The sequence below is a fragment of the Sciurus vulgaris genome, assembly GCF_902686455.1.
Source record: "Sciurus vulgaris genome assembly, chromosome: 9".
NCBI classification, from domain to species: Eukaryota; Metazoa; Chordata; class Mammalia; order Rodentia; family Sciuridae; genus Sciurus; species Sciurus vulgaris.
Window position 1 is genome coordinate 114,628,930 of NC_136469.1, and position 14,160 is coordinate 114,643,089.

At 38.6% G+C, this 14,160-nt stretch overlaps 1 protein-coding gene across 6 annotated transcripts in view; it reads left to right on the forward strand.

Moving 5' to 3' along the window:
* Positions 1-11,688, forward strand: part of TLR10 (toll like receptor 10) — a 29,307-nt gene extending 17,619 nt beyond the window's left edge. The window contains exons 5-9 of one of the 6 annotated variants that reach the window (XM_079152808.1): positions 4,883-4,948; positions 5,178-5,229; positions 5,633-5,706; positions 7,614-7,699; positions 8,545-11,688. In XM_079152808.1, coding sequence (XP_079008934.1) covers positions 8,607-11,042 — 2,436 coding nt within the window. In that variant the 5' untranslated portion in view covers positions 4,883-4,948; positions 5,178-5,229; positions 5,633-5,706; positions 7,614-7,699; positions 8,545-8,606 and the 3' untranslated portion in view covers positions 11,043-11,688. Of the gene's footprint in view, positions 1-2,872; positions 5,707-7,613; positions 7,700-8,544 lie in introns of those variants that run through there. The other 5 variants (XM_079152807.1, XM_079152812.1, XM_079152810.1 and 2 more) reach the window with 5 other exon arrangements.
* Positions 11,689-14,160: the final 2,472 nt, after the last annotated feature.

A 14,160-nucleotide genomic window follows, 5' to 3' on the forward strand; every position in this document is an offset into this window, starting at 1 on the left:
GTATAAACATTCTATATATATTTATATATATATAAACATCTTTTCTCTATATATATAAACATCCTATATGTTTGCATGTATATGAACATATATATCTTCAATTTGTATGAGGAAATTATTTGTAGCTTAGAACTTGATTAACCAAATGTGAAGCATGACATTTAAGATCCCCCTCCAAGTTAATCACAGTGCATTATTTGCTAGGGAAATACTGGAGGATGTGTCCCACTGTAACAGACAGAAACCAAGAAAGAAGGTGGGATGCATTCCAGAGTAGAAGCTGTAACACAGGAAAGAGGGGCAATGATATCAGCTGTGCAGCTGTCCTAGACACAGCCAGTATCTACTAGAAGGAGATGACAGAAGGTCATTTGAGGGAGGTGATCATTTATTTGATAGATTTGGTTATATTAGAACTTTGACTTGAGAACAATTTGTGAATGTGGAGCAAATGAACAAAATGAAATGGAAGGCATTTATTAACAGGAAAACCAAGAAGTGTAATCATGGACTGTCGTCCTAGTGTGTAATGTAGCTTTTAGCCACGCCTCAGTATCTACACAGATCATAATAATATAAACACTGAAAAACAATTTAATCAAAAGTAAGAGATAATATAAATGTAAGTCCCTGCTGAAATACCACTCTTAAAAAAGTGAGTTATTAAGTTATAAGAAATGCTTTCATATTTTTTCCTTCTACTTTAAAAAAAAATCAGATATCAGTGATACCAGGTACAGTGGTGTGCTGGTAAATATCTAATAATAGATTCTTTATTTTTTAAAAAAGTTCTCATATAAATACTCCCACCATAGCCAATTTCAAGGTGTAACTGTGACATGACAGAAGGTGGAGTTGGAAAGAGACGTGCATGAACTTACCACGATAGTGCTTCCACCAGACTGATTCGATAGATGGCAGCCTAAAGAAAATAGCAAGCACATAGAAAAATAATTAGAAAGTGATGAGTTCTGAGTATTCACCACCATTGCTTTTAATATGGAATATTTAAATGCAAGTAAATTTAATTTTTAATAATTGTTTTTAACGACTGACTCACAAAGTTATTGAAAATTAAAAATGGGCTCTCGTGAACTGGAATGAGCTGGCTCTCGCAGAGCACTGGATGTACTAGAAAATAACTTGGCATGATTCAGTGGATAATTTTTTCAGATATAATCAAAATAAAGGTATGTGGCTTTGAGGCAAACAAGGAAATCCAGGGGAATTCCTCATGATGACGTGATCCGATAGGATGTTGATCACATGACTGAGCTAACTCTGCCTAAGATCAACACTAAGAAACTCATTAAAGAGGTTATAAGAATAACTACCCTTGGGGGGATGAGAAGACCAGCCCTTGCCCTTTTCCACTCCACTCTTCCCTCTCTGTTCTCCGGTTCAGCCTGTGCATTTATTTTCTGTTCTTCTGTCTCCACTTCCTTCCTGTTCTCGGCCTTCCATTCTGATGGTCTCCACTTCTCTTGGTCCCTGTTCTTTCTCCTATCTTTTTCTTTCTTCTTTGGAGCCTCTTTTCTTTCTGCCTTTCCCTTCCATTTCTTTCTCTTTTCCCGTTAATTTTTCTGCAATGTTTATATATCCTCCCTCTTCTGTCCCCCGTCCTCTTCAGTACATATTGTTTATTTTCTTGATCTTAGAGCATTTGGAATGACTTCTGAGGACACAGGTCCTAGCGAATTTTGAGTGTTGTATAGCTGATTCATACTGTTAGTTTCATGGTGTAAATACGCCCACCATGGCCAGTTTCAAGAAACCAGTGTGAGGTCACCAAAGGGGTGGAGTTGGGAGCCATGAGCAGTAATGTGCCATTGACTCTACAGCGGCAGCTGTCTCTCCACTAAGATCATTTACAGAATGAGCAGAGTTGGTTGAGAAAGGGCCCAAGGGCTGGAGTCAGAGCATAACTCAAAGGGGAAATGAGAAATGTGTGTATTCAGCATCATGGAGGAAAATCGGTGAATTGGAGTTCCACTTTGTTGACTAATTGTAAGATGGTCATTTATTAACTTAAGGCTCTAGTCCTACATGTTCACTATGACAATCACTGATCGTGTATGGCTATTGAAGTCTTGAAATATGGCAAGCCTGAATTGAAAATGAGCTGTAAATGGAAAACACACCACTTTTCAAAGATATGGTGAAAAATGTAAAATATCATGTTAATAATTTTTTATATTGTGTACTTGGTAAATTAATGTTTTTAATATGGTGGATTACATAAAAAAATTTAGCGATACTAGGAAATGAATGCAGAGGCAGTCTACCACTGAGTTACAATCCCAATCCTTTTTAGTTTTTATTCTGAGACAGGGTCTTGCTAAGTTGCCCAGGCTGGCCTACAACCTGTGATTCTCCTGCTCCAGCCTCCCAAGTCACTGGAATTACAGGTGTGTGCCACCTTGCCCGACTCTTTGTCTTTTTTCAATGTCGTTACTGGAAAATTCCAAGTTACTTATATTGCTTGCATTATTTTTGTATTCTCGTGGGGAGTGCTGCTCTAGTTGTTGATAATAAAGTATTTAACAATCTCTGCAAAGTTTATCAGGTTCCCACTACATATCTAGGACCATTTTAATTTATTTGAACTAAAAATTTCTCCCTACCTTATACTTACCAGGTAGAGTAAATGAATAATAAACTATTTGACTTTCCTAACCATGTGAAAAATGTGTTATATTTTATTTTTCATAAATATGATTCAAAAGTAACTTGTGTCACTATTTTCACTTACTGGTACCTGAAATTAAAAGTAGAAGAGCTTTAATTGATACATGCACCATGCTAGATCTTGAGCCAGCCAGCAGTGTCTTTAGGGAGAAAACACCCCAGGCCCTTTCTTCCGCCCGGAGAACAGCCCTGGGTCATGTGATTTTCCTACCTGCCTAGATCAGGACCATAGCAAAGACAAAACACAGAGTGGACCACAAAACTATCAGGTGGCCTGTGAGTCCTCTGCCTGTTAGAGATACTTCATTTTGGATGGGGGGACAAAGATCCAGTTAGATTTCTCACCTTGGGGGAAGAATCTTCAGGATGAGCCTCAACTCTGACTCAGCCCTGAGAAAAGGCTGTGGAAGGAAACAGAAACAAATAAAGCAATGAAGAGAAGCTGGGAATCAAAAGAGAGACAGAAGGAGGAAGTGTTAGGAGAAGTGAAGTCATAGCTAGAGCAGAGACCAGCCCTGGCCCACTTGGGAGGGCAGAGATGGCCTGAGCACCAGGGGCCCTTGTGTGAGGCCCAAGAAGCCACTGTTCAGGCTCCACAAGGTCTGGGTGTTCTATGATGTACTTCTTTACTACTAGAGTACCATTAAAAGAAACCTCCAGCCACTTGAGGTAACCCCAGGCCCTCGATTCACTGCAACTTACGTACCAAAGCAGAAATGTATCAGGCAGAAGGCTGTAAACAGAGGAAGTCACAAGAGGGGAAGTGTGTACATGGGTGTGTTTGTGTGAGCTTGAGTGTGTGTGTGTGGGGGGGCACATTTTAAAGGAATAAAACATCACATCTCAAAGTGATCAGCATATATGGTTCTGAGCATACTACTCTTGGTTGTTGACTGTGACCAAGGATTTAAAAGTTTCAGAAATCCCAGGTGAAGGCAGAAGGACTACTGCATCAACTCTTGGGATCCTGGAGTTGGGAAAAAATTGTGGACTTTGGAACCAGACAGATTCAAATTTTGAATCTTGGTTGTCTTTTACTGGATGATGATCTTGGGCAAGTTTCTTGTTCTCACTCAACCAATCTCCCCATCTGTCAGATGGGATTCCTGCAGGTGTCCTATGTGGTTGGTAGTGAGGCTGAGCCAGCATCTCAGATGCAGAGCTTCCTGTACTTAGGAATTAAGTGCAAACTCGGGTGAGGAAGGGCAGATTTACCCAAACTTGGCTCACCTGGTTTGGGTAAATAAGTTACAAAATAAGCATTGAGAACCTCTCCATTTACTCATGGTATAAAGTATTCAAACATGTTGATCTCTGGGCAGAGGAAGAACATGCTTTTAGATAACCTGAACCCTAAATGATTATTTTTCCTTGAGAGGAAAATGTACAGTGCAAGTGTGCTGATCATATTTGAGAATTTCTGAAACAACAAAATGTGGAGTTTAGTTCTTTCAACAAACTGGAAAGACCCTCTCTAATATTCCTGTTGTTTTTGCATCTGTGGCCTGCTTCCATGTGTCATGTTTATGTTTAGGTGGGCAAGAGAGCACCTCTTGTTTAGGTGAGCAAGACTGGTTTTATTGGTTTGTTTTTGTTGCTGTTGTATATGGTTATTTATTGTAGAAACATATGCATTCCATTTTAAATTTAAAAATCATAATTCTATTGAAAAAACTCTTATTTTAAGAACCTATACTTACCCCAATTTTTCACTTACATAAATTTATTATGATCATTTAAAAAATGGAGACTGAATCTGAACAAATTAAATTCCGTGCTTTTATAATAATGTCAAAATGAATCCCAATGTTATGTAAAACTATGAAGAACCAATTTTTTAAAAAGTGGTCATTCCTCCTGTGGACAAATCCTTTTGGAAATTTTCATCTTTGTTGGGGCTGAAGGGAGGGGGTCTGGGAAGCTGCTACTTGGAGGCATGGAGTTTCGACTGGGGATGATGAGCAGGTTCTGTAGAGGACAGCAGTGATGGATGCACAGTCTTGTGGATGAACTTAATGTCACTCAATTGCACACTTAAAAATGGCTTTAAAATGGTTTTGTGTTATGTGTAGTTTACCACAGTAAAAAATGTGCTTTTACGATGCTAATAAATTTATGTAACTTGCAATGCCACTAAGATGCAGTAGAGGGGGAAAGGGACTTAAACTTGACTTTTTCCTATCTGCTCTTGCAGCCAGCTCTGCTCCTGTGAGTGAATCATCCACACACCTGCAGCTCTGCTGAGACGTGCAAGCCCTGGGTAAGGACCGTTAGCTCTGTTTTTTATGACAGTCATGAAAAAGAAATAAGGGGTTTATGGATCTTTTTTGAAGAGATAATTTAAGTTAATATAGGTGGGAGGACAGTAGACTTATTGAGATTTTTTGATATTTACTACTTTGCCTAAAGATCTGTGATTGGTGACCAGGACTATTATTTTGAGGAATTATCTTGCAGTTGCTTGAGGGTTTGGGGTTTCTTCACTGCAGATTAAACCTGGTCAGCACCTTCTATCTGGAGTCCATGGCCTCAGGAATTGTCGTGAGTTTCCTCTATCTTTATTTGCCTATAATACATGTTGGCAATATCTGCAGGATGAGATCTTTGGCTATTTGAAGCATGTCAGTCGCTCCTTTACCTGGTTCAAAAGTTTGGCATTTGTGTTGCTTTTCAAAAAGTAGGGACAGATCTGATGGATCTTGTACAATGCTGCTCTTGCTCAGTTTTCCTCAGCAAAGATGGCAGTGTGGCTGCTGGAGAGTTTGGTTCATAGCACGTAGGCATTTCAGTCTTAGAAGAGCTTTCTTACAGACTGCTTTTGCTGAGCAGTCCATTAGGGATGTGTGCATTTTGAGATTTCTTTCAATTCTTGTGAAGTTATAATGATCTTTAACATATATTTACACATAGACAAAGCCTCTCAAACTTTGTTAACACCCAACAGAATATCCTGTAGCTTCACACCACTTCGGAGAGCAGCACCAGAGTTGGAAGAGAGGAGGAGGCCACCACAGCCAGGTCAAAGGAGACCATCTCCGTTATCACATTCTAAGCTACTGCACTTCAGGGTCTGAGATGCTTTCGGTTTGGGTTTAATTGCTATCCAGAAGGAACCAGACAGATCTAGGTTCAAATCCCTTCTCTACTGCTTATTCACTGGGTCACCTTGGGCAAGTTACCTAACTTCTGGGTATTATTTTTAAATATTTTTTTAGTTGTGGATGGACCTTTATTTTATTTATTTATATGCTGTGCTGAGAATCGAACCCAGTGCTTCACACATGCTAGGCAAGTGCTGTACCACTGAGCCAGAACCCCATCCCCTAACTTCTGGATTTTAGCTCCTATATCTGTAAAATGGGATAATAATAGTCACTAGATTGTTGGGGTGTTGAGTAGACTGAATAAGATAATGTAGGGAAAACACGTAACCTCATATCAGACACACGGGAAACAGTCAAAAAAGATCATTCTCTTGTGTTGCAAAAATCACTCAATATTCAGAGGATTTTTAAGTCTTTGTTCATTTCTCTGGATCATTGGGTAAAGAAAAATTAGGTGACTAAGTCTATATTCTTTGGAAAACCACCAGTTGTCATTTCATGGTGCCTTTGGATTTGGACTTGTAAGTCATAAGTTATTAAAGAAAGTCATTCACTGTTTTTCACCTTTTCAACATAGTAATAGTTATAATAATAGTCATAGAAATATGACATTTACTGAATGCATCAAAAGTTTATGCTGAGACTGGGGGTTAGCTCAGTAGTAAAGTGTGTTCTTAGCATGCGTAAGGCCCAGGTTTGAACCACCCCCCCAAAAAAAGTTTATGTTCTACTTTTTAAAATGTTTAAATAAAAAGCCATAGCACATGTGTACTGCCTGAGAAGCTGGACCTTTTTATTTTCTTATATTAAGAGAAGTTCAAAAAGAGTTCTGCTCTCATTTCAGTTCCATATAAAGTTGTGGCATTGGGTAGGGGGAGGAAGTGGGTAAGAAATGGAAACTCTCTGATATCTCAACCCAGAGGATTCCAGCTAAAGCAATGGACCAGATTCTGCTGCATTTTTCTAGGGCCATTCAGACCTGGAAGCTAAAAATAAGCTAAGGAAAGCAGCTCAGAGCATGACACCAGGAAGCAGAGAGAGACACTGTGGACCAGGAACAAAATATACACCCAAAAGTTGTGCCCCAATGACCCACCTCCTCTAGCCACACCCTACCTGCCTAGGTGACCACTCAGTTCATACCTATCAGGGGAATATTGCACTGATTAGGTTAAGGCTCTCATAACCCAATCCCCCGCTAAGCTTTCTTTCATTGTCTCACTCATGAGTTTTGGGGACACCTCATATCTACCATGACTAGAGTATTTTTCATAACCTTACGTTTTCATTCTGTCAACTTAGATAGCCCACCATGCCCATGCCCACAGGTTACACACTCTGTTGTCCTTGTCTCAATTATTTTTCTTTTGAGTCCTTATCACCACCCAACATATACATACGTTATTTTGTTCTCAGACTCTTTTTAAACTCACTCTATAGAATGTAAGCTGTGAATAAAAAGAAATTCATCTGTTTTGTCCATTTCTAGACAATTCCTCAATGTCTAGAAGAGTTTCTGTCAGAATAGGTAATTAATTAATATCTTGAATAATGAATCTCATGAAAATCTTAGTTCTCCAACCACCTCTGTTCTGTGTCAGAGAGACAACTTGAAGCCTAACTCCTCTCAAAGTCCTCTCAATCTTCCATCCTTGACTGTAAAGTCGGGGTAATAATGCTTCGCTCACTGAGTATGTGATTAATAAATGACATAACACACTTAGGATGTAGGTGAAACATGGAGGGTATGTCTCAACACATTGAAATCCCCCAAGAAATTTAAACTGTTTTTTAAAAACCATTATTGCTATTATTTGACAGTGATCCAGATTGCTTTTGCCACCAACCCGAAGAGGCACAAGGACAGGTGTCCTGTTTTTTTCTGTTTTGGACTTTCCAGGTTGGGGGTAAGTGTTTTTTAAAGACAGATATCTCCAGGGACTCTTTATATCCACAAATATAAAATTTGAGGAGCAATACCAAGATAATAATTCTAGGGTCCACAATATTTAACAATAAAACAAATTACTTTCAATCTTCTTAAAGTCTTCAGGCTGTCAAAAGGGGATGTGGGGAGGATGTGGAGTCTGACCTGACCAGGGTGTTCCTCAGTGGAGTGAGAGGGAGGTGCTTCTCCCGCCTACCGTACTGTCTATGAATATCCAGATCATGTGGGGACATGGCACATGCCGTGACTGGCTTGCAGATCTATTAGCCAAGACTCTTGAGTTCAAGTCAAAGACCCAATATAGGTTGGGACTTTATTCCAATCTCTTGGTGAATACAGTCAGACACTGACATTAAAAAAAGAAGAAGTCCTAGAAAAATGAAATTATGCCATTTGCAGGAAATGGATCAAACTTGGGAACATTAAGTGAAATAAGCCAAACTCAGAAGGTCAAGGATTGTGTGTTTTCTCTCACGTGTGGAAGCTAGAGAGGAAAAGGAAAAGAAAGGTTAGGGGGTGTTTTGGGGGAGAGATCTCATGAAAATCAAAGGGAAATCAGTAGAATAGAGGAAAGGGACCAGGGCTGGGTGGAGGGGAGGGAGTGAGGAAGTGCTGGCAAGTGACACTGGATAAATTATGTTGTTATATTATATGGGAGTCCAAATATGTAACAATGAATCCCATCATTATGTAGAACTTTAATGCACCAATAAAACAAATTAAAAATAATTGCATTTAAAGAAAATTCCTATAGGACTTAACAAACCAATTTAAAAAAAAAATTGTTCTGTGCTATCTCTCTAGAATTCAAAACTCATCTTCATCATTCATATGCTGAAACCAGGGATAAAGTACCTGGAAACATAATGAAACTCATCAGAAACTTTTATGTATTTTGTAATATTGTTATGTCAATAGAGGACTCAGCCCCAAAGCTGCCAGAAGAAAAGGAATCAACTAGTAACTACTCCAGCATGTCTCTGAGAAAAGTTCCCACAGACTTGACCCCAACCACAATCACTCTGGATTTATCCTATAACCTCCTTTTTCAAGTTCAGAGTTCAGATTTTTATTCCCTCTCCAATCTGAAAGTTTTGATTTTATGCCATAACAGAATCCAACAGCTGGATATCAAGATCTTTGAACTGAACCAGGAGTTAAGATATTTAGATTTGTCTTATAATAGACTGAAGGTTGTAACTTGGTATTCACTGGCAGGCCTCAGACATTTAGATCTTTCTTTTAATGACTTTGACACCATGCCTCTTTGTGAAGAGACTGGCAACATGTCACACTTGGAATTTCTGGGTTTAAGTGCAGCAAAAATACAAAAACCAGATTTCCAGAAAATTGCTCATTTGCATCTCAATACTGTCTTCTTAGGATTGAGAACTCTCTCTTATTATGAAGAAGGCAGCCTGCCCATCTTAAACACAACAAAACTTCACATCGTTTTGCCAAGAAACACAAATTTCTGGGTTCTTTTGCATGATGGAATCAAAACTTCAAAAATATTAGAAATGACAAATATAGATGGAAAAAGCCAATTTATAAGTTATAAAACTCAACAAAATCTTGTTTTAAAGAATGCCAAGACAACTACACTGTTATTTAATAAAGTTGATTTACTCTGGGATGACTTCCTCCTTATCTTCCAATTTGTTTGGCACACATCAGTGGAATACTTCCAAGTCCAAAATATAACTTTTGGAGGGAACGTTTATCTTGACCATAATTCATTTGACTACTCAAACACTGTAATGAGAGCTATAAGATTGGAGGATGTGCATTTCAGAATTTTTTATATTCCACAGGATAGAATGTACTCGCTTTTTACCAAAATGGATATAGAAAACCTGACAATATCAGATGCACAAATGCCACACATGCTTTTCCCTAATTATCCTGTAAGTTTCCAATATTTAAATTTCGCCAATAATATCTTAACAGATGACCTGTTTAAAAAACCTAGCAAATTGCCTTATTTGCAAACTCTCATTCTGAAGGGCAATAAACTGGAGACACTTTCCTTAGTGAGTTGCTTTGCTAACAGCACACCTTTGATGCACTTGGACCTGAGCCAAAATCTATTACAACATAAAAATGATGAAAATTGCTTTTGGCCAGAAACGTTGATCACCATGAACTTATCATTCAATAAATTTGCTGATTCTGTTTTCAGGTGTTTGCCCAGAAGGATTCAAATACTTGACCTGAATAATAACAAGATTCAAAGTGTCCCTAAAGAAATTATTCACCTGAAGGCTTTACGAGAGCTAAATATTGCATTTAATTTTCTGACTGATCTCCCTGGATGCAGTCATTTCAGCAGACTCTCAGTTCTGAACATTGAAATGAACTTCATTCTCAGCCCATCCCTGGATTTTTTTCATAGCTGCCAGGAAGTTAAGGTTCTAAATGCAGGAAGAAATCCATTCCGGTGTACTTGTGAATTAAGAGATTTCATTCAGCTTGAAAAATATTCAGCAGGCATGATGGTTGGATGGTCAGATTCATACGTCTGTGAATACCCTTTGGATCTAAAAGGGACTCGGTTAAAAGATGTTGATCTTTCTGAATTGTCTTGCAACACAGCTTTGTTTGTTGTCACCATTGTAGCCATCATGCTAGTTCTGGTGGTGATGGTGGCCTTCTGCTGCCTTCGCTTGGATTTGCCCTGGTACCTCAGGATGCTAGGTCAATGGGCACAAACATGGCACAGGGTTAGGAGGACAGCGCAAGAACAACTTAAGAGAAGCGTCCAATTCCATGCGTTTATTTCATACAGTGAACATGATTCTCTCTGGGTGAAGAATGAATTGATCCCCAATCTAGAGAAAGAAGATGGTTCTGTTTTGATTTGTCTTCATGAGAGAAACTTTGACCCTGGAAAGAGCATTGCTGAGAATATTGTAAGCTGCGTTGAGAAAAGCTATAAGTCCATCTTTGTTTTATCCCCCAGCTTTGTCCAGAGTGAGTGGTGCCATTATGAGCTCTACTTTGCCCACCACAATCTCCTCCGTGAAAGATCTGATCACATCCTTCTTATCTTACTGGAACCCATTCCATCGTACTGCATTCCCACCAGGTTCCACGAGCTGAAAGCTCTCATGGAAAAGAAAGCATACTTAGAATGGCCCAAGGATAGGTGTAAATGTGGGCTTTTTTGGGCAAATCTTCGAGCTGCTATTAATGTTAATTTATCAGACACTGGAGAAGTATGTGAACTACAGACATTCACAGAACTGAATGAAGAGTCCCGAGGTTCTGCAGTATCTCTGATAAGAACAGATTGCTTATAAAACCCCACCTCCCCACGGAAACTGGGGACCATATCCCCTGTTGGGATATAAATGGATATAATCTTTATGATAGCAATTTGTCGATCTCTACTCAGATGAAAAATGATTATTCTCTTCATATCTATTCCTGGAAAGATTTTTTTAAAAATATATTCTCTGGGGGCTGGGGTTGTGGCTCAGTGGTAGAAGGCTCGCCTGGCACATGTGAGGCACTGGGTTCGATTCTCAGCACCACATAAAAATAAATAAGTAAATTAATAAATAAAGTTAAAAATATATTCTCTGAAACCTGTACAAGTTTGCAATGTTTTATGTAAAAAGGTGTTTATCACAACATTGTTTATAACCATGAAAAATTGAAAAACTTCCCAAATATTCACAAAATAAGGATTGATTCAATAAATTGTAGTATACCCATGTAATAGGATATTAAATAACCTTTATGGTATGGAGAAAATTATATTAATATGTTAGTTTATACATTGAAATAAAGGTCTAAAATAATCTGTATCAGCATACTGCTATAGTAATAGTGGTTTGGGTCTGGAAGATTGAATTACAGGGATTTCTATGTTGTATATATCTGTAATGTTTGAATTGCTTACAATGAATCTATGTTTCTTTTGTAAGTTAAAAAAATAAAGATTTTTTTAAAGCCTACACATCTTGCTCATTTTTTTTTTTTTTTTATTCTTCTTGTCTCACAGGTCACAAGAAGAAAAAAGCTCTCCTCAATTCTGCAAAATTGTATTTCAGAAACAAACATGTCAATTCTTTGGTTGGAAAAATTTTTGTAGTTTACCCACATGTAACGGGGGAAATGTCATGCACTTTTAAGATCTGACACCAATCTCCTCTTATCTCCCTGCATTCTAGGGCTCAATCATTGAGCTCTTTTGAGTCATCTGCCCTTTCTCAGACAGTCGGCCTTCTTCGTGCCCCAGACCCTATATCTGGCATCATGCCTGCCTGGAATGGCTTGTTCAGGAAATCTTGCATTTCCTCCAAGACACAATACAAAAGTCAGCCTTTCCTGGAAAACTTCCTGCATCCTTCCAGTAAGCATGGTGCTCCTTCCTTCTCTTTAACACTTTGGACATATTTCTATCAGTCGACTGATTACATAACTCTTGAAAGTTTCCATTTATCAGCAGCAGTTTGCACGATTCTTTTTCAGAAAAGGTGTCTGCTAAATGCTTAAGGAATGAGTCTGGGTTGGTTAAAGGATCTTAGTGGGACACAACTGTCTTCAGGATAGATGGTGGGCTTTGAAGTCAAATCCTGAGAAACTGGGGAAGAAGAGCAGGAATAGGTTAAACTCAGGCAAGAAGACAGAGAATCCAGAATTGGAGGATTCCTGAATATAGTTTGCATCACTTGGAATTGCTGATATTTGGTTGCTCTTGACCTACAAGGATATCTGGTTTTCATCTCATTTACTCTAATAAAACTAATCTCTTGAGCAGGTTAAAACTGGATGTTGCATCCACTTATTTCTTTATAGTGTATACTTTTATAAATTCATCATGCTAGTAGTTATTTTTAAAATTGTATTCTAGATGGCCAACCTGAGAGTATAGGAAAAGGGTTGAGTGTCAGTCTAGAAGACAGGTTGCGTTACCATCTTGCCAGAAGCCAGAGTAGAGGAGCCAGAGGTCAGCAGGCTTGAGGCTGAGCATCTCCTGCCCCTGCCTCGTGAGTCCATGGTCTGTCTGGCAGAATGGGAAAGACAAGGAAATCGCAGTGGCTGAAGGCAGAGCGTGGGGACAATGCCTTTCCTGGGCTGGGTTGCTGACAGGAGTGTGATTCCTGGCTTCTGAAGAAGTGAGACAGATTCCATATGAGGGTTTGTAAATCTTGAGTAAATTACTCAATCTGAGATGAATTAATTTGGATCATGCAAAGAATGTAACATTAGCCCTAAACTCACCAGAATTCAGTTTTTTCGTGATAGAATGCTCAGTTTAGTAATATGGCTTTAATAGTAGGTGTGTTCTAATATAATTTTTAAAAACATTATGCTTAGCTTTCAGCAACTTCTTGTTTCTGAAACTGAACAAAGGCAGCTTTCATTCAGGATTGGTGTTAAGGATGTTGGGCGGGGCTTCCTTAAATCTTACCCATTATTACGTTCCTTTCTCATAAACTCAAGATACTATCCACAGTTTCCTAATATTCTTGGTTTTGACTGTTAGGTACTTGGAGGAAATAAACTTTACATGAGATGAATGTTATTTGCTTTGGGGGCTTGACACACAAAAAATACCTATGGCTTGGGTTGTAGCTCATTGGTAAAGCGCTTGCCTATGTGAGGTACTGGGTTCCATACTCAGCACATGAAAATAAATAAATAAAGGTGTTCTGTCCAACTACAACTAAAAATATATATATTTATATATAATATACATTATATGTTATTATAAATAAATATATATATATATTTATCTCATGCAAACCTAATGATGTACTTCTGTCCAAGGAATTTCAGATTTCAGAAATGATCCACTCTGCTGAATCAAGAGGTGAGCATCCATTCATGCCTGCTGCAATAGAAGCCAGTGTAACAACTCTGATCACGTTTGGAAAATGGCTCCAGACCTTATGAACTTGGAAGTTCCTTGTTATTTCTTGCCATTTGTCAACCTGGAGCTTCTTCCACTTTTTTCCCTGAAGGAGACTGAACTCTGTATCAATGAGGTTGAAGTCATTCTGGGGATTCCTCGGGGGCCTTCACACTCACTGAGCATCTCTGCAGACAAATGGCAGCCTTTCCTGCATGTCACATCTGAGCCGAGAATGGCCTACATTCTTTCAATACATGTGGGAAAGAGGACTGTTCTGAAATAGAATTGTCATCCTCAAATTCCAAGCAGATCTGCAGGGAACAGGAGTTTTAAATCAGACTTATGGCAAATGTTCCCTAAGGCTCATTCCTCGGTCTGTCATGATGAGCCACTCAAGAAAAGTACGGACTAGGGGTATTTCAACTAAGTGAGAATTTTAAAAGTATCAAGCATAACTCTCTGTTTCAAATGAAGAAATTAAGACTTTTGAATTTTAAATAACTCACCTAAGCCCAAAGTCAAACATTTGCCTTTTGACTCCTAGACTAACGCTT